General features: G+C 44.7%; 1 protein-coding gene across 6 annotated transcripts in view; it reads left to right on the top strand.

Annotated features, from left to right (window-relative positions):
• Positions 1-2,296: 2,296 nt before the first annotated feature.
• Positions 2,297-25,974, top strand: part of LOC147448123 (uncharacterized) — an 85,164-nt gene continuing 61,486 nt past the window's right edge. For 4 of the 6 annotated variants that reach the window (XR_015189681.1, XR_015189680.1, XR_015189679.1 and 1 more), the window contains exon 1: positions 2,299-3,896. Coding sequence is in view for 3 of the 6 variants with exons in the window: in XM_086523988.1 (XP_086380114.1) it covers positions 3,080-3,862 (783 nt within the window). In the remaining 3 variants the exon portion in view is untranslated. Of the gene's footprint in view, positions 3,897-25,974 lie in introns of all 6 variants that reach the window. The other 2 variants (XM_086523989.1, XM_086523987.1) reach the window with 2 other exon arrangements.

Below are 25,974 nucleotides of genomic sequence, written 5' to 3'. Positions count from 1 at the left end.
ATGCCAATATGGGATTAAAAATTCACTCTGATGTTGTTAGTCATGGGTTGTTGTAGAAAAATGTCGAGCTTAACAATGCCTTGGTTTATATGTACGCCAAATGTGGTGCTCCCGTGTGGGATGTCTTCTTTTGAAATGCATTGATTGCAAGATATGGCCGACACCGGCCCACGTGCCAGGAAGCTATGTGCTATTTAGAACAGGTGCGAAGCGAGGGCCTTCTCCAGATGCTATCACCTACGTGTGCATCTTGCAGGCATGTGGCTCTATGCAAGAGGCTCTCTAAAAGAGATGGCGTGCTTGGCACTGCCTTTGTCGATACGTACGCCAAATGTGGGACACTTTCACTAGGGCGTTTTCATAAAATTGTCGTGCTTGGCAATCCCTTGGTCGATACGTATGCTGAACGTGGTGCACTTCAGAAAGCACAAAACGTGCTTGAGGAGCTTCATGTCCCAAATGCCATCTCTTTGAGTGCATTGACTACGGTAATGTACGCCAATTGTGGGACACTTCAGCAAAAAGTTGTCATGCTTGGCAAACTCTGATATTGTTAGTAAGGGGCTGTTGCAAACAATTGCCATGCTTGGCAATGCCTTGGTCGATATGTATGCCAGAAGTGGTGCTTCTCTTTTGGGACGCACTGATTGCAGGTTATGCCCAACAATGGCCGGGCCAGCACGGTTTGGGCCTTTTTTAGCACATGCAAAGCAAGGGCCTTTCTCCAGACGCTATCACCTATGTGTGCAATCTTGTAGGCATATGACTCTATTCAAATTGCTCTTGAAAAGAGATGGCAAGAGGCTGATATAGGCACAAAAAATTACCTTTTTATTGTTGTTCAGAGGCTGTTGAAAGAAGATGTCGTGCTTGTGCACAATTTTGGTCAGTTGACACATGTGTTGCGCTTCAAAAAAGTGACGGTTTCTCACCAGCCGAAGTCTCTTGGAGTGCTTTTATATCCAGCTATGCCAAGCAAGGGCAGGTGAGGAAGCTCTGAAATTCATGTCCTTCATGACCATTTCCCCCGAAATGTTGCTTGTCGAATGCATTAAATGATGGGAATGGCGCCTCTTTCAATGCATAGGTAGTGGGATACACACCGCAAGAGCAAGCCCAGAAAGCTCTAGGCTATTTTTATCTTTCTGTCGATAGTGTGGACAAGGAGAATGCACTCACTGTGGGACGTGCGCAACAAGAGCAAGGCCAATGAGAGATACATGAAAGAAGTTGTGCTTGCCTTTGCCTGGGACTATGTGTACATCACATATGGTGCTCTTCAGAATGCACAAAAAGCACTCGAGGAGCTTCCACTCCACCTCACACTATCATGTTTGTTCAGAGCAGTGCGGTGATACGAAAGGTTAAATGTAATCTGCGTGCATTGACGATAATTGCACGGTGAGTAAGAATTACCATTTTTTGATTTTTGACACTGAGAACGTAGTTAATGAATGCCTTGAAAATTGCATGCTGCCGTTGGAATGGCACGTTCCCTCGTATTATAAAAATTGGGGAGGACTGTGCAAACTCCCCCATGCAAAGAGACTTGCATGTTTTTTTTTTTTGAAACATAAAAACGGAACAACGAACAATTAATAACATTGACATCTTCTGTGATTACAAACATTGATCTTGACAAAACTCTAACCCTGTTTGAGGTTTTTGCAAGGTAAGCTTTGAAACACTATGATCTTGTCCTAAACACGCTCTCAAGTAAAAAAAATCAAGCACTCTTTGATAAAAAAATCTCCCTCCCTCTCTCTCTCTCTCTCTCTCTCTCTCTCTCTCTCTCTCCTTCATTTTAATGTCTCACCTCCCAATTAATAAATATCTTAAGACATAATTTATAGCATCAAATAATAGAATTTGACGTTTTTTTTTTCATTTGAGAAATGTTGAAGTGGCATATACAAATGACAAGAATTCAGACAATAGAGCGAGATTGACTCAAAGAATTGATACAATCTAAAATCTAAAAACATATTTAGACATATCAACATTGGGACATGAAGATCATCGCGTTGTCAAAATAGGATTATGTTAACTCAAGGTAATAGGATTTGTGGAAACAAAGCACAAGCTCTATCTCTCTCTCTCTCTCTCTCTCTCAGAATTTCTCTTCTAGGTTCTTGTTTTCTCTTACCCTTGGACCGACTTCAATTCAATACAAATGCGGCTAACGAAACACTCTAGTTGCCAACAAAGTTTACTTGTATGATGTGGTGTGACACGGCTCTTCCATCATTGGGGGGCCACGTCAGCCGGTGGCAAGCATGTGCCGTGTTCCAGTTACGCCGTGTCAAAACCTCAGCACATGGACCTGTGCGATCATCATGTGACCAGTTTTCAACAGAGACCAGATAAGGGTTCAGAAGCTTTCAGGCTTTAAGCTGTCGTCTCAAAAGCGACCTCTTTTCTGCGGATTCCTTTCCATCGTCGTCGCCCACAACAACTGGAAAGCAGCAGTTTACTCAGACCCGGCCTTGGCGTGCCGAGCTTTTCGTATAATGGTAGACATACCTTTAGCGTCCCTCGTTTGATCTGAGGATCTCCTTACAGTCAGGTGGTCTTGTGTAACATTATGAAGCTTTTATCACATCTGTAAGTTCGAACCTTTTGCAACATTCTCTTCTGCTTTCGCTTCCCTTATTTGAGGTTTTTGCACCCGCTTTTCCCCAATGTCATTCTGATTGCTGAATCATCCCCTCCTGTATTTTCTGGGCAAGCCACAATGTATCAAAACTAGAAGGGGTTCCGTCCTTTAGTTTGCAATTAGCGTGTTGCTCCATGGTAATCGCTGGCTCTCTGGGCATGGCAACACCATATGCAAAAAGTGCGAAATTATTCAGTGGATTTGGTTTAGGGAATACTCACAAGCCTCTTGATCTGCTCTCCAATTATACCTACTCCAAGGCAACTTTCAAAGTTGACAGGTCTGATCTCCAATAACCCCGAGGGCCCGCCTAAGTGAAACATCTTTTTCGAAACTACCTATGAAGGCATGTTTTCTCTTCACTCAGGGGTCAGCTCTTGGATACCTTTCTCAATCCAGTCAAGAACTTTGAAGTGAGTAGTAATGCATCACTCAGAAAATCCTTTGTCATTGCAAGGCCCTGGATCCTCTCCCTTTGCTGCAGCAGGATTAGGTTCGAAGAAGGAAAAGAAAAAACAAGCAAAAGAGGACAGAGATAGGCAGAAGCAGGTGGAAAAAAAGAGGCGTAGGCTTGAAAAGGCGTTAGCTACATCAGCAGCTATTCGCTTGGAGCTTGAGAAGAAAAAGCAAAGAAAAAGGGAAGAGGAGCAGAGATTGGATGAGGAAGGTGCTGCTCTTGCAGAGGCAGTTGCACTGCATGTATTGCTGGATGAAGATACAGAGGGAGTTACACACCTAGAAACATATGCCGAAATTGACTTTGCAAGTCTCAGCATACTTTCTAGAAGCGACCAGACTCGCGTAGGGACTGACAATTGTGTATCCTATCTCAGCTCTCATGGACCCTTGGATTGCATGCTCTCTTCAGGAATAAAATATCACAGCAGTTTTGCCTATGCTTTCATCAATGGTGGAGGAAACAAAGAATCTTTACATTCCTTGGCATCACATAGTGAGTTTATGAATAGTCTGAACCAGAGCCGTCAAGTAGCAGTTAGGCTGGACTACGAAAATCCAAAAGCATGGATTGAAAACAACAGGGAACAAAGACATCGAGTGTGTTCAGATAAAGTCACTAATGCAGGTGTTGCCTTTGATTTACCTTTCGAACCTGTGACCATGCATACCGTAGGTGATAGAAAGATGTACAATATAGATGCTGGTAAGAATGTGCTGGATGCTATAGTGCTCAAAGCGTTGGATTAGGGACAACATCTGCAAAAATGCAGCTGTGAAGTAGGTATGATATCCCGACTTATTCTGAGTTTCAAGGCTATAAGTCTATTATTGCTTTTTTGTTGCTACGTTACTAAGTTTTGAGCGTACAAATTGTCCGTGGCTTTTGCGTGAGTGATGGTGTTTCTAAAACCTGTCACGTTGTATTAGATAAAGGTCATTTTGCAGATGTTTCCTAATCTTTCTTCTTGGTGGGTAGAGGAAACAAGATCTGTAATTGTGAAAGAGTGGTAAGGTGAGATGTTTTGGCATGTTAAATGCTTGTTTTGTTAGTCGTTTCAGTTAGTGAATGACGTTACAATGGTTTTTAATGTCAAAGGCATTAATACATCCGATTGATCGATACTGCTATGGTGGAGAGGATCTGAGCATTTGAGTTTATCTATGCCAGTGGAAATATCATCCAACTTTGCCAACTCATGAAAACCTTTTCGTTTGTCATGTTTTCATAGCCTTGTTGCTAAATTAGCTTATCTGAAGGAAAGATAATTGTAAATGAATTATTGGATTCATAAGTGAGGGTTTTCTCGCTTGAGACATGAGGGAAAGTAATTCTAAATGAATTATTGGATTTATAAGTGAGAGGGTTTTACTCGCTTAAGACATCCGAGTACAAATATTTCTAGTGCGTCATTTAGAGTAACGATGAGAGCACTGTGAACGGGAACATATGTAGGGCCACGAAGAACGGGTACTTATGATGCGTCACATCGGATTGGTGACACATAGAGCATTGAGACGTATTCGACCATCCGGAACAGGCATCTCTGATCTGTCATGGGATGGGTGACATAGAGGACCGCCAAGGAGATTGTATTGTAAGTTCGGTGAGAAAGGACTAGGTAATGGGTATTCTTGATGCGTCACAGGGCGGGTGACGGGAGCGTCGGAAAGGAAATATTCCATAGTCAGTAGGTATTCCGGCCTAAGTTAGAATTGTGCACAAGAAATGAGGCAAGCACTTGAATGGAGATGGTTTCAGAGGAAACTTTGATAGAATGTAGTTGCTTTATGAGAAAGCGGGTTGCTTTTTGGGAAAGCAGATGCTTTCTGATGAAGGGGTCTATGTTAGCATTGCATCTGTGCATGAAACTAGATCCAGGGGACGCCTGCGTTGTGATTGTGTAAGCATGGTTTTCAGCTTATAAGTTTTTACTTTAGCAGGTTCAAACTATTTTATCAAATGGTCGGCCGCCCACTTAATAAGTGGGCAGCCACTAGATTAAAAAAAGCAGCAAAAACCTAGTGCCCCCCACTCTCTCTCTCTCTCTCTCTCTCTCTCTCTCTCTCTCTCTCTCTCTATGCGCCCCCTCTTTGCCCTATTTTTGCCGGGAAGACCCCCTCCCCTCTATTCATGCCAGCTGCGAGCTATAAAAGCGGACTCTCTCACTCACAGGTACCAGAAAAGCCAGCGCTAGAATTGAGCCCATGCTCCCTCAGATTTCAGCCGCCAAGATGATGCCACCAGTGATTGCTATGGCTGCCCCTAGCGCACTAGATGTCGTGAGGACCAAGTAGCGAGTTCCATCGCGAAGAATCGCACGGAGATATTGTTTTCATGGCGACACGTTGCTGTTTTCCTCTGTTTTCAGCCTACGAACGTCGTACACAGGGCTGATTTACGAGAAGGAATATAACTGGCCTCTACAACTGTAAGGTGTAGCGGAAGTGAATGTTGAACTTTGCTCAAGATGAGTGCTCCGAACTGTGCTCAAGATTCCGTTCCTTTAGTGAGAGAGTGCAATGGACACAAACCAAGTGGTAAACAGTGTGAATGAAGGTGTTGAGACTTAGAGATAGAGAGAGAAGAATACGACACCAGAATGTTGTCAAAACCCTCCTCCGAAGGCCCCACTCTCTATGGTGAGAGCGGTCTACTATTGATTGCACAAATCTCTATAATGCTTCTATGTCGATGACGACGGCGATGATGACGATGCAACGACAACATGCTGAAAACGCAGATGCTGAATTCTGCGTTTTCCGGGCTGAATCTGCAAACTTCGTTGGATCTGACCGTGCGGCGAGGTTCTGCTGCGGGAAGGTGAGATCTGCTAGGTTCGGGACTTGTTCTGCTGTCTCTAAATGCTGAAAACTGAAAACACTGGTGCTTCTGTGGTCTTGTCGCGACGAATTTGCAAAAACGCTAGGGTGCTCTGCAAACTCAAAAACGCTAGGGCTGATGTGTGTCTTGCTGCAAAAACGCTACTGATCTGGTGAGTCCTACTGTCGCCAGGTTTGCCTGCAAATGCAAAACGCTAGGGGCTGATCTGCAAACAAAAAACGCTAGGGCTGAATTTGGGGCTGCTGCAAAAACGCTAGGCTTTTGCTGTCCTGTTGTTGCCGGGGCTGATCTGCAATGCAAAGCGCCAGGGGCTGATCTTGCTGAAAAACGCTAGCTGTGTTTGTTGCAGAAAACGCTTGGGGTCACCTGTTGCAAACACGCTAGGTGTCTTGTTGGGGGTCTTGCTGAGAAGGTATAACCGGCCTGTACAACGTAGAGGGCGGTACTATTTCAATTACCTGTTAACTATACACAGAGCACTGAGAAGGGAAGAGAACACAGTTGCGTCAAGCGACTAGAATGTCACTGCGCACACGAGACCGACACCCTGTAGGCCCCAAAGACTGGCGCCCCTTTCGGTATTTCTTTATTCAAATTAAGATAGACGATCCGACCACTTAGCACAAGCTTTCACAAAGCTGTCCAAACCTGGCGAGGGCTGAAAACGCAGGTTTTCGACCTGATTTTGGCAGCATAATGGCGCCAAAACCCCTGTAGGTCAAAAGCACCTGTCTAGGACGGATTCCCTTGCTATCTGGAAGCTTTCTAGTGAGCTGTCACAGAATTTCAGCGGGCTGTAATTCCCTGTTTTTCACTGTCGGGTGCCCAAAAGCCTGTACACACATCCCAAGGCTCTCACGAGGCTCCCTCGGTGTTCCCTTGCAGTTTAGGTACGAAACCCTAAACCTGCAGAAAAACACAGCAGGCTGTAATTCGCTGTTTCGGATTGTTTTTAGCGGAGCGAACATGCCTACGTGTGTCCCAAGGGCTCCCGCACGCAATGGGACAGTTCCCCTGTGAATTGGACGAGTTTTCACGCGAGAAAACTCTCCGAACTCGCAATTTCTCGCGATGGAACTGTGCGTACTTGTGGGGGATTAGCAATTAGCTAAACCGATTCCTGTTCAGAAGGCTCTTGCCTTGGCAAACGCGCATAAACCCCCAGAACTGTACATGTTCATCTGAGTAGCCCAACTAGTGGGGCATTACCATATGTGCCAAAGGGGAGAGAGAGATGCATGAGAGCAAATCATCGCGCTACATGAGACAGAGGAGAAGGCAAGATTTCCATTAAAGCTGTAGACCTGCACCCACTACTCACACACACTGTAGCTCACTTATGTTCAAAAATCAGCCTCCTCTCTCAAATTGGGCGCCCCCTCTTCATGCTGGAAGTGGCAAAACTGCCTGGAGCCGCCATGTGTCTAGTTTGCCCCTTTTGAGTTAATTCTCTAGTTCCCACTGACTTATAAAGTTATAAGTGACTTTCCGAGTGGCCCAGACTTCATTTGGCGCACACAAACTTCCATACTCATCAGAATTCAGTGCTAACTGGCTCGACCAGTCCCAGACTGACCGACCCAGACTCCCGCTGTGAGAAACCTATTCGGCCGCGGTTGTTTCACACTGGCCATGCAATGTCCACTTGCACCTTTTCAAGGGTTCCGGGGAAAACAAGTAAAAATAAAAATAAATAAAAATATCTAGTACTTATTTACGAAAGGCAACAGGAAAAATACACCTCCTGGTGACACACCCCACCCTTGAAATACTGCAAGCGAGCTCGCTTGCATGCCAATAATACATGCAGTATCTCCTGATATCACATAAATTCTATGATGGGAATCCAAGATATACATGCTTCCGGAAATGTATCGTTGGACGATTAAACAATCCCACCAACCTGGCTACGACACAACATAGAAGCCTTCTAGTGTACTCTGAAGCACAAACTTCTCTAGCTAAATTCTGTATGGAAAGAGTAGATACAATTGCTTAACTACTCTCTTGAGCATCATGAACCATGCTCTTGCCTTGCTCCAAAAAGTCTACGTCAAGTCACTGTGGGTTCCATCTGAAAGGCTTCAAGATACAATTGTAATAGCTGAGGGGAATCAAGCAATTCAGACTCTTCCATCCATTTGGCATCCAACGATGGATAGTTCTTGAACTTCACCAAATAGCGTCTTGCAACCTTTCCTCTAACCTTTCTTTCTTTATGTGCCAATATCTGTTCAGGAACAAGGATTTCATCCAATTCTTCCACTTCGGGTTGTTCCTCATCAAGCATATTCTCTACCACATCACCAACAAAGGGTCTTAGAAGGCTGACATGAAAAGCATTATGTATTTTCCAGCCTTCTGGTAGCTTTAACCTGTAAGCTACATCGTTGATCTTTTCTGAAATCTGAAAAGGACCATAATATCGCATACTGAGCTTAGGAAACAAGCGTTCCTTGCCTTTCCTTTTCCTTAACCTGGCCTTTTCAAAGCGCAAAAGCACCCAATCACCAAGTGAAAATACAAGTTCACGACGATGATGATCAGCAGCTTTCTTTTGCTTAGCCTGAGTCTTCTCAAGAGCAATCTTTATCTTCCTGTATGTTTCATCCATATCTTGCATATACTTGTCTGCCTCAAAAATCTTGTCCTTAGTCTGCAAAATGGGCGGGACTTTCTTCCCTCCTTCCACTATCTCAAATGGTGCCTTACTTGTTGACGTATGCACAGTGTTATCAACCAATGGAAGATGGTGTTCCCAAGTTGCCTTGTGCTCTGACACATAACATTTGAGCAGGTCCAGAACAGTAGAATTTGCCTCTTCTGACTGTCCATCAGTTTGCGGATGAAACGAAGAAGAGAACTTTAGCGTAGTGCCCATGTTCTCAAACAATGCCTTCCAGAAAAGACTCGTCATACGTGGATCCCTGTCACTGACAATTGACTGAGGTATCCCGTGATATTTAAAGATATTGCTCATAAATATCTTGACCATGTGTTCTGGCTTTATTTTCTTCCTCACAGGAATGAAATGGGCCTGCTTACTGAACCTACAAATGATAGTCCAAATCCCATCATTGCCTGTTTGCGCCCTTGGAGGATCAAAGATAAAGTCCATTGCTATGCTTTCCCATGGCCTATCTGGGATCGGCAATGGCTGCAACAATCCCGATTGCTTTTGTTTGTCAAATTTGACTTTTTGGCATACTAAGCATGATCTTACAAATGTGTCAACATCTTGACGCAAAGCTGGCCAATAGAAGAATGCCTCAACCCCTTTCATTGTCGCATCAATTCCACGATGCCCGGCATAAGGTGGAGCATGACTTTCCATCAAAATCTTTGGCCGTAACTGTTTAGTAACGCATAACTTTCCATGCATCATGAGAAAGTCATTCTTAAGCATATAGTGCTCATGATGTTGCCCATCAACAAGCTGGTCATAGATCCTTGCAAAATCTGAATCTTTAGCATATTGTGTCTTCATTTCGTCGAGTTCACAATGGTACGGAATTGACACTGCTGAAATTTGGGGCTTTCGTGACAACGCATCAGCCACCACATTCTTTTTCCCTTGCACATGCACAATCTGAAAATGGAACATTGACAAAATGTTTGCCCGTTGCATGTGCTTCTCAGACAACTTCGTCTGTGTGAGAAAATATCGCAAGGTTTGATGATCCGTTTGGACAACAAAATCAGCCCCTAGCGGATAGTGTTTCCAACTAGTGAGAGCATGAATTACTGCCAGCAATTCTTTCTCATAGACTTGCAAGTTCCTTTCAGTCTTCAAAAGAATTCTGCTCTCATATGCGACTACTCGGCCATTCTGCATTAGAACTGCACCAAGACTATGGCCACACGCATCACACTGAACCACAAAAGGTTTTGAAAGATCTGGCAAAATGATTACCGGATCTGAAGTCAGCTTCTCTTTCAAGTGTTTGAACGCTAAAATTTCCTTGGCTGTCCACTTGAAAGTAACTCCTTTTCCTTGTAGTGCATGGAGTGGAGAAGCAATCTCAGCGAAATATTGGATGAACCTCCTGTAGTAGGGACATAAGCCTAGAAAGCTTCGGATGTCATGTACGGACTTCAAGTCTGGCCATGATCTAATTGCTTCCACTTTAGCGGATCCATGCGTACCCCATCCTTTGAAACAATGTGCCCAAGGAAGTGAATCTCTTGCAAAAAGAATTCACTCTTCTTCGCATTAATGAGTAGCTTGTTCTTATGTAACTCATTGAAAACTGCAGTCAAGTGATCCCTATGCTCCTCGTCAGACTTCGAATAGACAATCATGTCGTCAAAGAAGGTACCCACGAAGTTTCTATGTGGTCTAAAAATTCTGTCCATCATTCTATTAAACGTGGCAGGAGCATTTGTGAGACCAAATGGCATAACAAGAAACTCATAGAGACCAAATGTTGTCCTGAACGCAGTCTTATGGACATCTTCTAGCCTAATGCGTATCTGATGGTACCCACTCTTTAGGTCTATTTTTGTAAACAATGACGCTCTCTCAAGCCGATCAAGAATGTCATCTATCCTCGGTATGGAGAACGTGTTCTTGATAGTATTCTTATTCAAGGCGCGATAGTCAATGCACATGCGCCATGAACCATCCTTCTTCTACACTAAGAGTACAGGCGAACAAAAAGGGGATGAATTGGGTTGAATCAGCCCCTTCTCTAAAAGCTCGTTGTCACCAGCGTGTGACTACTATCTATCCTTTTTGTTGATTTCTTTCTTATTATCTATTTACTTTCACTTTTTGGAAACACCCCTCGGGAAATCTAACTACCCTGCATTGCATAGCTAGTGTGGAACTGTCCAGAGGGAGTCCAGGCCTGAGGGCAAGAGAGCACTAAGGTTGGACAAGGACTATGGTTAGCTAAGTGGGGTCATTGACTAGCCAAAGTGGAATCCTTTGCTACAGAGGCTACATTTCAGTTCTGGATGTGGCCGCAGTGTACAAAGAGGGTCGGATGACCTAGAAAGATACAATGGCAGCATCTCCTAAAATTTAGGGAACTGCTATTTTGGGACCTGAAAATGTGTTGACGTCATTACCTCCGGAATGACAAGGGGAACATTTTCTTACTCTGCCGTGAAGTCAACTGGGCAACCGGTTGGGATATTTTTAGACGGCAACCCCGAAACGGGAAAATGCTTATAAATGTGCCAGGTGGCACATTCTGGTGCAGTTTCTAATGCAAGAGAGAGTTGGCACTGAATTTTAAGCTGGGAGAGGCTCATTTGCAGCTTTTGTCACAGGTTAAGAGCTATGGAGTGCTTGCTTTCCCTCCTATGTACAGTGCGGTGCCAGGAGTGATGCCCTGCACGCTACGCACTGCCCTCTCTCTCCCCTTTGGCAGTATGTTATGCCCCTCTAGTGGGCTCTTCATTTGACCAATGTACAGTTGTGTGGGTTCATGCGCGATTGCCGAGGCAAGAGCCTCTTGCACAGGTACTGGATTAGCTAGCGGCTAATCCCCCCGCAGGTACAGGTGAATTCGGATAGGTTTCACGCCAGAAATCTCGTCCGATTCAAAGGGCAAGTAGCCCTACAGGTGCAGGAGCTCGAGGACTTGCTAAGGATGCGACCGGCACGCGAAACGGAGCCCGAGACAGTAAATTACAGCCTGCTGTGTATTTTTGCAGGTTTAGGGTTTTGGCCCTAAACGGACCCTAATACCCCCAGGAGGTTCGGGGACGCAAGGGGACCGCTGTACAGGTGATCTGGCGCATTTTCAGGGCTGAAAACAGAGAATTCAGCGTGCTGCAGATTCTCGCCAAGTTTTGCAAAGTGCCTGTATGCGTCGGGAAAGTCAGTCAATGCGTGGGAATACTGTCTGTGAAGGGTCCTAGTACAGTTATGCTGTCGAAATCAGGCCGGAACAGTAGAAATTCAGCCAAGTTTGTGCTGGGCAGCTTGTAGGGATCCACAACATTTATTCCCTCTTTTAAAGAATAAAGAAATACCGAAAGGGGCGCCTAAGTTAGGGGCCAATCTGGTGTCGGTCTTCTCATATAGGTGCATTCTAGCATCTGTATCCCATTCCCCTCTCTTGTGTCACTATAGCGCAGATATAATAGACGACTAATAATGGGTGAAAGCTAAATCAAGGTTTGAAGTAAAGTCTACCGCCCTTTTTGGATTGAACAGGCCGGTTACATGGTTCCATCGACGGGATTAAATCACTTTTTCCCATAGAAGTGAGCCTTGGTCAGATTGGGCTTGAAGACACAGGGGATCATAGACCAGACACAGGGAATTGCAATTATGGCTGACAGACCAGATGATGTGACTGAAGAGGTTTCCTCTTCACAGGGTCAACAGACACATGAAGTGGGTGAGTCCTCAAGACCACCACAAACAGATGACGATATATTCAGGACCCAGTTGGCTACTGCTGTGGCTATGTTCACACAAGTAATGCAGAACCCGAGGTTTTTAGCCTTTCTGCAACCTCCTGTTCCGTCTCAGCAAGTTGGGTCACTGGATCATATTCAAAAGCCTGTTAAGGCTCGAGCACAGGTGATTCATACCGCACAGTCAATAATGGAAACACCTGTACACTTGACGGAGAACATGCAGTCTCCACAACCTATGCCTAAGGTGCAAGAACAGGTGGCTGAGATGCTTTTCAAGCTGTACCAGTTCAGCCCGCCACCTTTCAGCAGCCTATAGCTGGTTCTAATGGGCAGGGAAGCAACCTATAGGCTATGCAACAGTTCTTCCCACCACCTTCAGTACACCCTGGCTATTTTGGAGGTGGATCGGTATTCCAGAGCATGGCTGGTCATGCACCTGGAAATCAGTTTTACACGCCAGGAACAGTGTTCGGGGGTGCTCAAACGATGATGCCTAACTCCATGTATGGTGTCACAGGCATGCTACCAGGGTTTCAAAGCACTCAGGGCCAATTTGGGATGCCACAGGCAAATTTTGGTATGGCTGGAATTACAAATCAGCAGCCAAATATGGCATTTCCAGGTCAAGTTAATAGCGGCCAAGGAACACAGATGAACCCTAATAGTGTTCCCATGTTTCAGTCACTACCATATGACAATTTAACGCCGCTAGAGAGGCCAACTCCGTACAAAGAAGGTGGCAAAGGTGTGTCATTCACGACCTTTACAGGGTTTGATGACAGGAAGAAGGCTCTCTCATTCCTCCAGTAGTTTGACAAGGCCTATGCAGGGGGAAACTTTACAGAGGCTTCAAAGGTCCGCAAGGCAACCACTTTCTTGACAGGGAATGCGGGACAATGGTGGACAACTTTATTGCTTCAACGGCAAGCTCTGTCCACATGGATTTACTTCAAGCAAATTTTTGCAGCAGCATGGTTATCTGATGACTTTGAAGCAGATGTCATGACAGAATGGCACCAGCTAAATGCTGCCACTTGCAGAAATCTGGATGATTACAATCGGAAGTTTTGGAAAGCTCTACCTCCAGTAACTTCCTATAGGTTTGTGCCATTGACAGAATAGATTCAAAAATACTGTTGTGGCCTACCCAAAGGATTGAGAAAATACTGCACGAAGACAAAAGTCACTACTTTGATGCAGCTCATCGAGGTAGCAAACACTGGCAATGGTTTGCTCAAGGGAGAAGATTGTGAATTTAACATTGGCGTCAAGGCAGGATCAGGCAAGAAAAATTCAGCCAAGAAGCACGTTCCCAATGAGGCTCCTAAAGGGACTCAGGAGTCAGCCAACGCAGGGAAAGACAAAGCTACGGCTGAATCAGAAAAAGGACCAGCAAAGAAATGGAAAAGACGTTTTCCTCGCAAGTCAGAAGAGCAAAAGAAGGTCCTGAGGACAGAGAACAAATGCTTTATTTGTGAGCAGCCTGGCCAGATTGCTTAAAACTGTCCTACAAAGAAAAGGCCAGCTGATCTTGAAGACAAGGAGGAAAGGAAAGGAAAGAAGCCCATGGCTGGTCTAGTGCCAGATATGGTGGGCGACAAGCGAAATTCAGATGCAAGTGAGCTTCGCAGAGCATGGGGAAAGGTCAGGGATCAAACAGTGCTTATCTTCTTTGATCCAGGTGCCAAAGCCAACTTTATTTCCCCAGAATTGGCTTCAAAGTTGGGAATCAGGCCTGAAGAGATGGGGTATACAGGAGAGGCAGGTTTGGCATGTCCTGGCCATACAGAGGCTGTGACGCCCATCATTGGAAAGTTGCGTCTACATATCCAGTCCTATGTAGATGCTGAAGAATTTTACATCATGCCACTGGACGGATGTGATGTGTTGTTAGGTATTCCTTGGTTGTTTCGTGTACAGGGAATCATGGATGCCTACAACAAAAAGATCACTGTACAGAGCAGGGGAAAGACTCACATTCTGGATGTAAAGCTTAAAGGGGAGTCTATTCCTACTGTATCAGCTTCTGCTATTACTTCTGTAATGAAAAAGCATCTTTCTGCGTACTTGGTTTTTGCACGTGAAGTGTCAGATTGTGATGAATCAAATTTATCTGTGCTAGATAAAGAAAGGTCAATATTTTTACAACAGTATAGTGACTTTTTTTCCGATTCATTACCGTCTCAATTACCGCCAGAGAGACCCGAGGACCATGCGATAGATTTGGTGCCAGGCAGTAGCCCACCAAATAAGCCTCCGTACAGGGTTAGTACGGCTCAGCAGAAAGAGATAATGGGCCAAGTACAGGAGTTGTTAGAAAAGGGGCTGATTCAGCCGAGTTCATCTCCATTCTGTTCTCCAGTGTTGTTGGTACAGAAAAAGGATGGCTCATGGCATATGTGCATCGACTACCGTGCACTGAACAAGAATACCATCAAGAATAGGTTCCCTATACCTAGAATTGATGATATTATGGACAAATTAGAAGGAGCAGCTATGTTTAGCAGGATAGATCTAAAGAGTGGGTACCATCAGATCCGCATTAGATTAGAGGATGTGCACAAGACTGCTTTTAGAACGACGTTTGGCCTTTACGAATTTTTAGTGATGCCCTTTGGTCTCACAAATGCTCCTGCTATGTTCAATAGGATGATGGACAGAATTTTCCGTCCACACCAGCAGTTTGTTGGTACATTCTTTGATGACATGATAGTCTACTCAAAGAATGAAGAGGAGCATAGGCATCACTTGGCCATTGTGTTCAAAGAGCTACGCAGTCATAGGTTGCTCATCAATGCAAAGAAAAGTGAGTTTTTTTTGGAAGAGATTCACTTTCTGGGATACATTGTCTCAAAGGATGGTGTCAGAATGGATCCTGCAAAAGTTGAAGCGATCAAGTCATGGCCAAATTTGAAGACGGTGCATGATGTCCGAAGCTTTTTGGGACTATGCTCCTATTACAGAAGGTTTATCCGAAATTTCGCTGAGATTGCTTCACCTTTACATGCTCTTCAAAAGAAGGCAGTCACCTTTAGATGGACACAGAAAGAGATTTCAGCTTTTAATCTCTTAAAGGAAAAGATGACTTCAGATCCAGTCATTGTGTTGCCAGATCTTAGGAAGTCATTTGTGGTCCAGTGTGACGCCTGTGGTAGTAGCATTGGTGCAGTGCTAATGCAGGATGGCAGGGTAGTAGCCTATGAGAGCAGAATTTTGCAAGGGCTAGAGATGACCATGCAGGTCTATGAGAAAGAGTTATTGGCTGTGATTCATGCGCTCTTAAGTTGGAAACACTACCTGCTAGGTGCAGATTTCGTTGTCCAAACGGACCATCAGACCTTGCGATACTTCTTGACACAGACAAAGTTATCTGAGAAGCATATGCGATGGGCAAATATCTTGTCCATGTTCCATTTTCAGATTGTGCATGTGGAAGGCAAGAAGAACGTTGTGGCTGATGCCTTGTCAAGGAAGCCACAAATTTCAGCTGTGTCGATTCCTTATCATCATGAACTTGATGATATGAGAGAACAGTATGCAAATGATGAAGATTTTGCAAGGGTCTTCGAGCAACTAATGGATGGACAACGTCATGAACACTATCTTCTCAAAGATGGGTTCATGATGATGCATGGCAGATTGTGTGTCACAAAGCCATTGCGACGCAAAGTTATGGAAGAGAGTCATATCCCACCGTATGCAGGGCATCGTGGTATCGATGCTACAGTTAAAGCGGTTGAGACATTCTTCTACTGGCCTACATTGAGAAGAGATGTGGATGCCTTTGTGCGAGAATGCCTAATATGCCAAAAGGTCAAGTTTGACAGGCAAAAGGCACCAGGGTTATTGCAACCACTACCTATTCCAGATAAACCATGGGAAAGTATTGCTATGGATTCTATCTTTGATCTTCCGAGAACGCAGACAGGAAAGGATGGTATTTGGACCATCATTTGCAGATTCAGCAAGCAGGCTCATTTTATTCTTGTCAGGAAGAAGATAAAGCCAGATCAGATGGCACGCTTGTTTATGAGCAATATTTTCAAGTATCATGGCATGCCACAGTCGATTGTTAGCGACCGTGATCCACGCATGACAAGTTTGTTCTGGAGAGGCTTGTTTGAGAATATGGGCACCACGCTCAAATTCTCTTCGTCATTTCATCCTCAAACAGATGGGCAGTCAGAAGATGCAAATTCTACTGTCCTAGATCTGCTGAAGTGCTATGTGTCAGAGCATAAAGGAAAGTGGGAGCAGTATTTGCCATTGGTGGAGTATGCATACAATAATACAATGCATTCATCAACTGGCAAGGCACCTTTTGAGATAGTTGAAGGTGGCAAGAAAGTTCCTCCCATACTGCATACAAAGGACAAGATATTTGAAGCAGATAAGTATGTTCAGGACATGGATGAAATGTACAAGAAGGTCAAAGTGGCCTTGGAAAAGACTTAGGCAAAGCAAAAGAAAGCAGCTGATCGTCACCGTCGTGAAGTGGTATATTCACTTGGTGATTGGGTGCTTTTACGCTTCGAAAAGGCAAGGTTAAAGAAGATGAAGGGCAAGGAAAGACTGTTTCCAAAGCTCAGCATGCGTTACTATGGGCCTTTTCAAGTATGCGACATAATCAGTGATGTTGCATATAGGCTGAAATTGCCTGACAGTTGGAAGATTCACAATGCGTTTCATGTGAGTCTTCTCAGACCCTATGTGGGTGATGTGCCAGAAGATATGCCAGCTGAAGATCAGCCGGAAGTCGAGGAACTTGACGAGATCTTGGTCCCTGAACAGATTTTGGCACACAAAGAAAGGAAAGTGAAAGGCAAGGTTGCGAGGCGTTACTTGGTAAAGTTCAGAAACTATCCACCAATGGATGCTAAGTGGATGGAAGAAGGTGAACTTGCAGAGTCACCAACTGTGTTATCACTTTACCTGGAAGCCTTCGATTTGCAATCTACCTTGACCCCTTGAGTTTCAAAGCTAAATGGATTGTCAGTGTGACAATGGCTTCTGAAACAAATGATGTACATGGTACTTAAAGTGAGCTCAAATGAAATACCTGTTACATGAATGTTAGAGCTGTACAGATTGTCAGTTTCGCAATTGCTCTTATGGAATGTCCAAAAGTTTGGTTAGTCCTATAGAAGTGAGTATTTCTTGTCAGTTTGTCAAGGATACAATGATTGCTTCTATTGAAGAGTACATGTGTAACTGCATTCTTAAACTGTCGGTTTGGGTATGCTCGAAAGTGTTACGGGATCCAACGTGTACTATAAGACAGTGGCAAAATGTGCAGCTACCATTTTGTCATTGGAAAGTTAGTGACTCAAAGCAATGGCAGAGTGCGAAGCTACCACTATGTCATTGGGACAGGGTTCACACGCAGGCAATACATGAGTCGACGAGGTGTTGAATACACCAGGGTTGACAATGAGCATGTATGTGTCGTATATGTGTCGACAGGTGTTGAATACATCAGTGTTGACAGTAAGCATGTACGACATAGATGCAAACGAGGACGTTTGAGATTTCAAGAGGGGGGTATGTCACCAGCGTGTGACTACTATCTATCCTTTTTGTTGATTTCTTTCTTATTATCTATTTACTTTCACTTTTTGGAAACACCCCTCGGGAAATCTAACTGCCCTGCATTGCATAGCTAGTGTGGAACTGTCCAGAGGGAGTCCAGGCCTGAGGGCAAGAGAGCACTAAGGTTGGACAAGGACTATGGTTAGCCAAGTGGGGTCATTGACTAGCCAAAGTGGAATCCTTTGCTACAGAGGCTACATTTCAGTTCTGGATGTGGCCGCAGTGTACAAAGAGGGTCGGATGACCTAGAAAGATACAATGGCAGCATCTCCTAAAATTTAGGGAACTGCTATTTTGGGACCTGAAAATGTGTTGACGTCATTATCTCCGGAATGACAAGGGGAACATTTTCTTACTCTGCTGTGAAGTCAACTGGGCAACCGGTTGGGATATTTTTAGACGGCAACCCCGAAATGGGAAAATGCTTATAAATGTGCCAAGTGGCACATTCTGGTGCAGTTTCTAATGCAAGAGAGAGTTGGCGCTGAATTTTAAGCTGGGAGAGGCTCATTTGCAGCTTTTGTCACAGGTTAAGAGCTATAGAGTGCTTGCTTTCCCTCCTATGCACAGTGCGGTGCCAGGAGTGATGCCCTGCACGCTACGCACTGCCCTCTCTCTCCCCTTTGGCAGTATGTTATGCCCCTCTAGTGGGCTCTTCATTTGACCAATGTACAGTTGTGTGGGTTCATGCGCGATTGCCGAGGCAAGAGCCTCTTGCACAGGTACTGGATTAGCTAGCGGCTAATCCCCCCGCAGGTACAGGTGAATTCGGAGAGGTTTCACGCCAAAAATCTCGTCCGATTCAAAGGGCAAGTAGCCCTACAGGTGCGGGAGCTCGAGGACTTGCTAAGGATGCGACCGGCACGCGAAACGGAGCCCGAGACAGTAAATTACAGCCTGCTGTGTATTTTTGCAGGTTTAGGGTTTTGGCCCTAAACGGACCCTAATACCCCCAGGAGGTTCGGGGACGCAAGGGGACGGCTGTACAGGTGATCTGGCGCATTTTCAGGGCTGAAAACAGAGAATTCAGCGTGCTGCAGATTCTCGCCAGGTTTTGCAAAGTGTCCGTATGCGTCGGGAAAGTCAGTCAATGCGTGGGAATACTGTCTGTGAAGGGTCCTAGTACAGTTATGCTGCCGAAATCAGGCCGGAACAGTAGAAATTCAGCCAAGTTTGTGCGGGGCAGCTTGTAGGGATCCACAACATTTATTCCCTCTTTTAAAGAATAAAGAAATACCGAAAGGGGCGCCTAAGTTAGGGGCCAATCTGGTGTCGGTCTTCTCATACAGGTGCATTCTAGCATCTGTATCCCATTCCCCTCTCTTGTGTCACTATAGCGCAGATATAATAGATGACTAATAATGGGTGAAAGCTAAATCAAGGTTTGAAGTAAAGTCTACCGCCCTTTTTGGATTGAACAGGCCGGTTTCACTCGTTGACCTGACTCATAATATCTTTCTGTTGGGCTGCACTAACCCTGTATGGTGGTCTATTCGGTGGACTAGAACCTGGCACAAGATCTATAGTATGATCCTCAGGTCTCTCAGGAGGTAACTCCCCTTGCAAAGAGTCCGAAAAACAATCACTGAAACCACTCAAAAAAGTTGACCTGTCTTTATCTAGGGTAGACAAATTAGATACAACTCGAGGTACTTCTTTTGCAAAGATCAAGTACGTAGAAAGATGATTCTTTATTACAGATGAAATAGCAGAAGCAGAAACAACTGGAACAGACTCACGTATAAGCTTTACATTAAGGACATGAGTCTTTCCTCTATGTACAAGGGTAATCTTTTTGTTGTAAGTATCCACCATAGAATGCAACCCGTAACACCATGGGATACCCAGTAACACATCACAGCCCTCAAGTGGCATAATATGAAATTCTTCCGCATCCACATAGCTCTGAATGTGCAGACGAAGCTTCCCCAAAATGGGAGTAATGGGCTCTGAATGACCTGGGCATGCCAAACCTGCTTCCCCTGTCATACCCATCTCCTTTGCACGAATGCCCAACTTTGATGCCAATTCTGGTAATATGAAATTTGCACGGGCTCGTGGATCAAAGAAAACCAGCACTGTCTGGTCTCTAACATTGCCCCAAGCTCTGCACAGCTCCGTGGCATCTGTGTTTGGCTGGTCTCCAACCAAATCTTGAACAAGTCCTGCACTTGGCTTTGGCTTCTTCCCTTTATGGTCTGACTTGTCATCCTTATCCTGTGACTTCTTCTGTGGGCATTCATTCGCAAAATGTCCTTCTTGTTCACAAATGTAGCATTTCTTGGCCTCCCTAAGAGCTTTCCGTTCTTCAAAAGTTTTGCCAGAAAAATGCCTCTTTTGTCCTTGTCCTCGTCCCGAAGAAGACTTAGACTGCTTCTTGGACGTATCAGCTTCTTCAGTGGAGGGCTTCTTTGTGGAAGGCTTTGTTGCAACATTGCCTTTGGCTGAAAACTGTTTGCCCTGGGACCCTTTCTTGTGGCTATTAAATCCATCGGAATCTCCCTTTGACAGATTGCTGGCCACTCTTGCATTCTCTATCAACTGAAACATATTCATGACAGTAGTCTTTGTGCAATAGTCCCTGATTTTCTTGGGCAATCCGCAACAATACTTCTCAATCTGTTCTGACAATGGCACAAACCTGTAAGGGGTGACTGGCAATAGTGCAGCCCAAAACTTTTTATTGTACTCTTGCAAGTTCGCACACTGTTTAGCATTCAACTCGTGCCATTCTGTCATCACATCCACTTCAAAAGTGTTGCAGGCGCAAAAAGCTGTTTGAATTGGACCCACGTTGTTGGGGCTTGACCCTGGTTCAACAATGCGGTCTACCATTGAAGCACATTCCCTTTCAAGAAAGTGGCAGCCTTGTGTATCTTTGAAGATTCCGTGAAGTTTACTCCAGCATAAGCTGCATCGAATTGGTGTATGAAGGTCAAAGCCTTTAATTGATCCTCAGTTCCTCTGAAAGTTTCAAACTTCACTCCCTGCCCACCTTCCTTGTAATCCTTAAGCTGACTCATAGGAGCCACATTATCATAAACAGGTGCCTGTATAACAGTGGTGCTCCATGAGTGTTCATTCCAGCACTCGCATCAACTGTTTTACCTGTCATATCTGCATTTTGTACGTATGGCTGCGAAAAACCAGCCATACCAAATTGTGTTCTAGGCACTCGAAACTGGCCGTAGGCACCGTGAAAACCCGGTTGGACACCCATGTTCGCGTACATAGGGTTACCCATGCTTGTTTGCATTGTGCCGAACACATTCCCTGGCATATAACGTGTGGAAGGTCCAGCCATAGCTTGAAACACTGAACCACCTCCAAAATAACCAGGATAAGTATTAGGTAATGGAAGGGTCTGACGCATAGCGTGTTCATTACTCCCTTGACCATTCACAAACGGTTCCTGTCCAGCTAAAGCAAGTTGCTTTGGATCATTGGACACCGCTAGTTGCTCAACCACATGGGCTTTCCCTCGAGCATCATGAGTCCTCTGTGCATTGGAAATCTCCTTTTCCTGCAACGGCTCAGTCGTGCCTTGTGTAGGAGGCTGAAAACCCTGTGTCGGAGCCTGTAAGAACTCCTGCATCCTTGGGTTGTTAGCCAACTGCTGAAACATGTCCATGCAGCAACGTAGTTGAGTTCTAAACAACCTGTCCTCTTCTTGAAGAGTTGAAGGAACTTTCTCCGTGCCATGTGAGGAAGATCCCTCTTCAAGTACTTGGTCTCTCTTTTCTGCCATAACGACAAGCTCTGTGTTGCTTTCACCCACAACAATCCACGCTGCACTTTTTGAAGAAAAAGTGACTATCCCGTTGATGGAACCATATAACCGGCCTGTACAACGTAGAGGGCGGTACTATTTCAATTACCTGTTAACTTTACATAGAGCATTGAGAAGGGAAGAGAACACAGTTGCGTCCAGCGACTAGAAGTCACTGCGCACACGAGACCGACACCCTGTAGGCCCCAAAGATTGGCGCCCCTTTCGGTATTTCTTTATTCAAATTAAGATAGACGATCCGACCACTTAGCACAAGCTTTCACAAAGCTGTCCAAACCTGGCGAGGGCTGAAAATGCAGGTTTTTGACCTGATTTTGGTAGCATAACGGCGCAAAAACCCTTGTAGGTCAAAAGCACCTGTCTAGGACGGATTCCCTCGCTATCTGGAAGCTTTCTAGTGAGCTGTCACAGAATTTCGGCGGGCTGTAATTCCCTGTTTTTCACTGTCGGATGCCCAAAAGCCTGTACACACATCCCAAGGCTCTCACGAGGCTCCCCCGGTGTTCCCTTGCAGTTTAGGTGCGAAACCCTAAACCTGCAGAAAAACACAGCAGGCTGTAATTCGCTGTTTCGGATCGTTTTTAGCGGAGCGAACACGCCTACGCGTGTCCCAAGGGCTCCCGCACGCAATGGGACAGTTCCCCTGTGAATTGGACGAGTTTTCACGCGAGAAAACTCTCCGAACTCACAATTTCTCGCGATGGAACTGTGTGTACCTGTGGGGGATTAGCAATTAGCTAATCCGGTTCCTGTTCAGAAGGCTCTTGCCTTGGCAAACGCGCATAAACCCCGGTCCCCCAGAACTGTACATGTTCATCTGAGTAGCCCAACTAGTGGGGCATTACCATATGTGCCAAAGGGGAGAGAGAGATGCACGAGAGCAAATCATCGCGCTACATGAGACAGAGGAGAAGGCAAGCTTTCCATTAAAGCTGTAGACCTGCACCCACTACTCACACACACACTGTAGCTCACTTATGTTAAAAAATCAGCCTCCTCTCTCAAATTGGGCGCCCCCTCTTCATGCTGGAAGTGGCAAAACTGCCTGGAGCCGCCATGTGTCCAGTTTGCCCCTTTTGAGTTAATTCTCTAGTTCCCACTGACTTATAAAGTTATAAGTGACTTTCCGAGTGGCCCAGACTTCATTTGGCGCACACAAGCTTCGATACTCATCAGAATTCAGTGCTAACTGGCCCGACCAGTCCCAGACTGACCGACCAAGACTCCCGATGTGAGAAACCTATTCGGCCGTAGCCGTTTCACACTGGCCATGCAATGTTCACTTGCGCCTTTTCAAGGGGTTCCGGGGAAAACAAGTAAAAATAAAAATAAGTAAAAATATCTAGTACTTATTTACGGAAGGCAACAGGAAAAATACACCTCCTGGTGACACACCCTACCCTTGAAATACTGCAAGCGACCTCGCTTGCATGCCAATAATACATGCGGTATCTCCTGATATCACATATATTCTATGATGGGAATCCAAGATATACATGCTTCCGGGAATGTAGCGTTGGACGATTAAACAATCCCACCAACTTGGCTACGACACATATATCAAGCATAGAAGTCTTCTAGTGTACTCGCAAGCACAAACTTCTCGAGCTAAATTCTGTATGGAAAGAGTAGACACAATCGTGGTATTTAGTCAATTCTATGCATGATGGAGTTGATGGTTAGAACCATGCTCTTGACTTGGTCCAAATAGGCTATATTAAGTCACTGCGGGCTCCATTTGAAAGGCTTCAAGATATAGTTGCAATAGCTGAGGTGAATCAACCAATTCAGGCTCTTCCATCCATTTGGCATTCAAAGATGAATGGTTCTTGAACTTCACCAAGTAGTGTCTTGCAACCTTTCCTCTAACCTTCCTTTCTTTATGTGCCAATGTTTGTTCAGAAACAAGGATCTCATCCAATTCTTCCACTTCGAGCTGTTCCTCATCAAGCATATTCTCTGGCACATCACCAACAAAGGGTCTTAGAAGGCTGACATGAAAAGCATTATGTATTTTTCAGCCTTCTGGTAGCTTCAACTTGTAAACTACATCGCTTTTTTTTTTTCCGAAATGTGAAAAGGACCATAGTATTGCATACTGAGCTTAGGAAATAAACGTTCCTTGCCTTTCCTTTTCCTTAACTTTGCCTTTTCAAAGCGCAAAAGCACCCAGTCACCAAGTGAAAATACAAGTTTACGATGGTGACGATCAATAGCTTTCTTTTGCTTAGCATGAGTCTTCTCAAGAGCAATCTTTATCTTCGTGTATGTTTGTCACAAAAATACGGAAGTGTAAACTGACTTTTAATTGTATTTCAAATACTTGAGAATTGGAGAGGGAGAGAGAAAGCTTGACACTTCATTGGGGACCAAAAGATGGGCTGGGTCCCCCCCCATAAAGATATTATCTTTATTACTAAGGGAGAATTTTTACAAGCATGGGAACGGGGCAATGACCTGTCCTCTATTCTTTCTTTTCTGCTTCTGACTGAGAGAGTGCGAAAACTACTCTCTGATTACTGAGAGGATTTTCCCTCTGCTATGAGATTTTGGGAAGCGCTCGGAAGCGAGAGTCTATCTTCCACAAAACTCAGCGGAAGCTCTCGAAAATGAGTGTCTACCTTCCGCTAACCGTGTCCCTTTATGCATAATCATTCCTACAATAAAAACAAGGGAGAAACACGCAAAATGCACGCACATATGCGTGCTGTAATTTTCTGCACATAACTTGAAAATGTTACCTGAGCACGTTCCTATGCCGAAATAGAGACCTTTTTCGCGATGGAATCGCACCAAACTTTGTTTTCGCGTAGTGTAGGTAGGGAAGAACTAGATTCTATGAGTGCTTTGCTGAAATTTACCCTAAAAGAGATGATTAGGGGCTGAAAACAGAGAATTTACAGCCACCACACTCTATGGAGAGTGCCTGCTGCAACCTCTTGCGATGAATCTTCACCAAAAGCTGGCTATGGCTATGAGAACCCTTGTTTTCTAGACAATGTTTGCACGAGGCCACCACATATGTCGCAAGGGGCTGCTCTCAAGCTTCTATGGAGGGCTCCAATGCGTAGAGCATACTCACAATAGGGGGGGTAGGAGCACTACCAACACTGAGAGAAGTGGGGGAGGGTGTGCTCTTATTAAGCTAGCCAAAGAAGGGGACACAAGGAAGAGAGAGAGGGTGAGAGTGAGAGTGAGAGAGCTAGTTTGCATTGATAAGTGTGCCACTTGGCACACTTAATAACTTAAAAACCTTTCAACTTTCACATTTAAAAGTTCATAAGCTATTAATGAATGTACAAATTGAACCACAATTGCACACATGGATGCAACCAATGAAATGTTAGCTGCTCCCCATCACAATGCCGTACCGAAACTGCTCTGGCGTTACCTGTTCGCACTTGTCCGGCCATTTGGTTCGGCACAAACAATTAAAAATCATTTTAACTAACTTATTCTAAGGCCGTTAAAATAATTCAGGCCTTAGGGTTACTGTTCTAAGGACCCCATCTCATTTTTGTGCTTGCACTGACGCGCATAATTTTTTTGAGCATGAAATCTAGGCTACTATCTACCCCTTCATTGAAGAACAGATACTTAATAACTTAAAAAGCTTTCAACTTTCACAGTTAAAAGTTCATAAGCTATTAATGAAATGTGCAAATTGCTGCACACATGGATGCAACCAATAAAATGTTAGCTGCTCCCCTGCACAATGCCGTACCGACACTGCTCTGGCATTACATGTTCGCACTTGTCTGGCCATTTGGTCCGGCACAAACAATTAAAAATCATTTTAACTAACTTATCCTAAGGTCGTTATAATAATTCAGGCCTTAGGGTTACTGTTCTAAGGACCCCATCTCATTCCTGTGCTTGCACTGACGTGCATGATTTTTCTGAGCCTGAAATCTGAGACTACTATCTACCCCTTCATTGAAGACCCGATTTCCCAATCACTAGGGCTTCAGGGTATTTTCTGCTAGGGTCTCCCTGAGGTACTCTGCCCCAATTTGGGTGCACCTGAGGTCCTAGAACTGCTAAATCTATTCTGATGTGTACACAACTAATTAGATAATTATTTCCTCGTATATTAATTATTTACAAAGGCTGACATTGTTACAATGTTTCATCCATATCTTGCACATACTTGTCTACCTGAAATATCTTGTCCTTTGTCTGCAAAATGGGCGGGACTTTCTTCCTTCCTTCCACTATCTCAAATGGTGCCTTACCTGTTGACGTATGCACAGTGTTATT

The sequence above is a fragment of the Adiantum capillus-veneris genome, chromosome 11 (assembly GCF_014529385.1).
Source record: "Adiantum capillus-veneris isolate H3 chromosome 11, ASM1452938v2, whole genome shotgun sequence".
NCBI lineage: Eukaryota > Viridiplantae > Streptophyta > Polypodiopsida > Polypodiales > Pteridaceae > Adiantum > Adiantum capillus-veneris.
The sequence above is the reverse complement of the archived record's forward strand: the minus strand, read 5'-3'. Positions and strand labels throughout refer to the sequence as shown.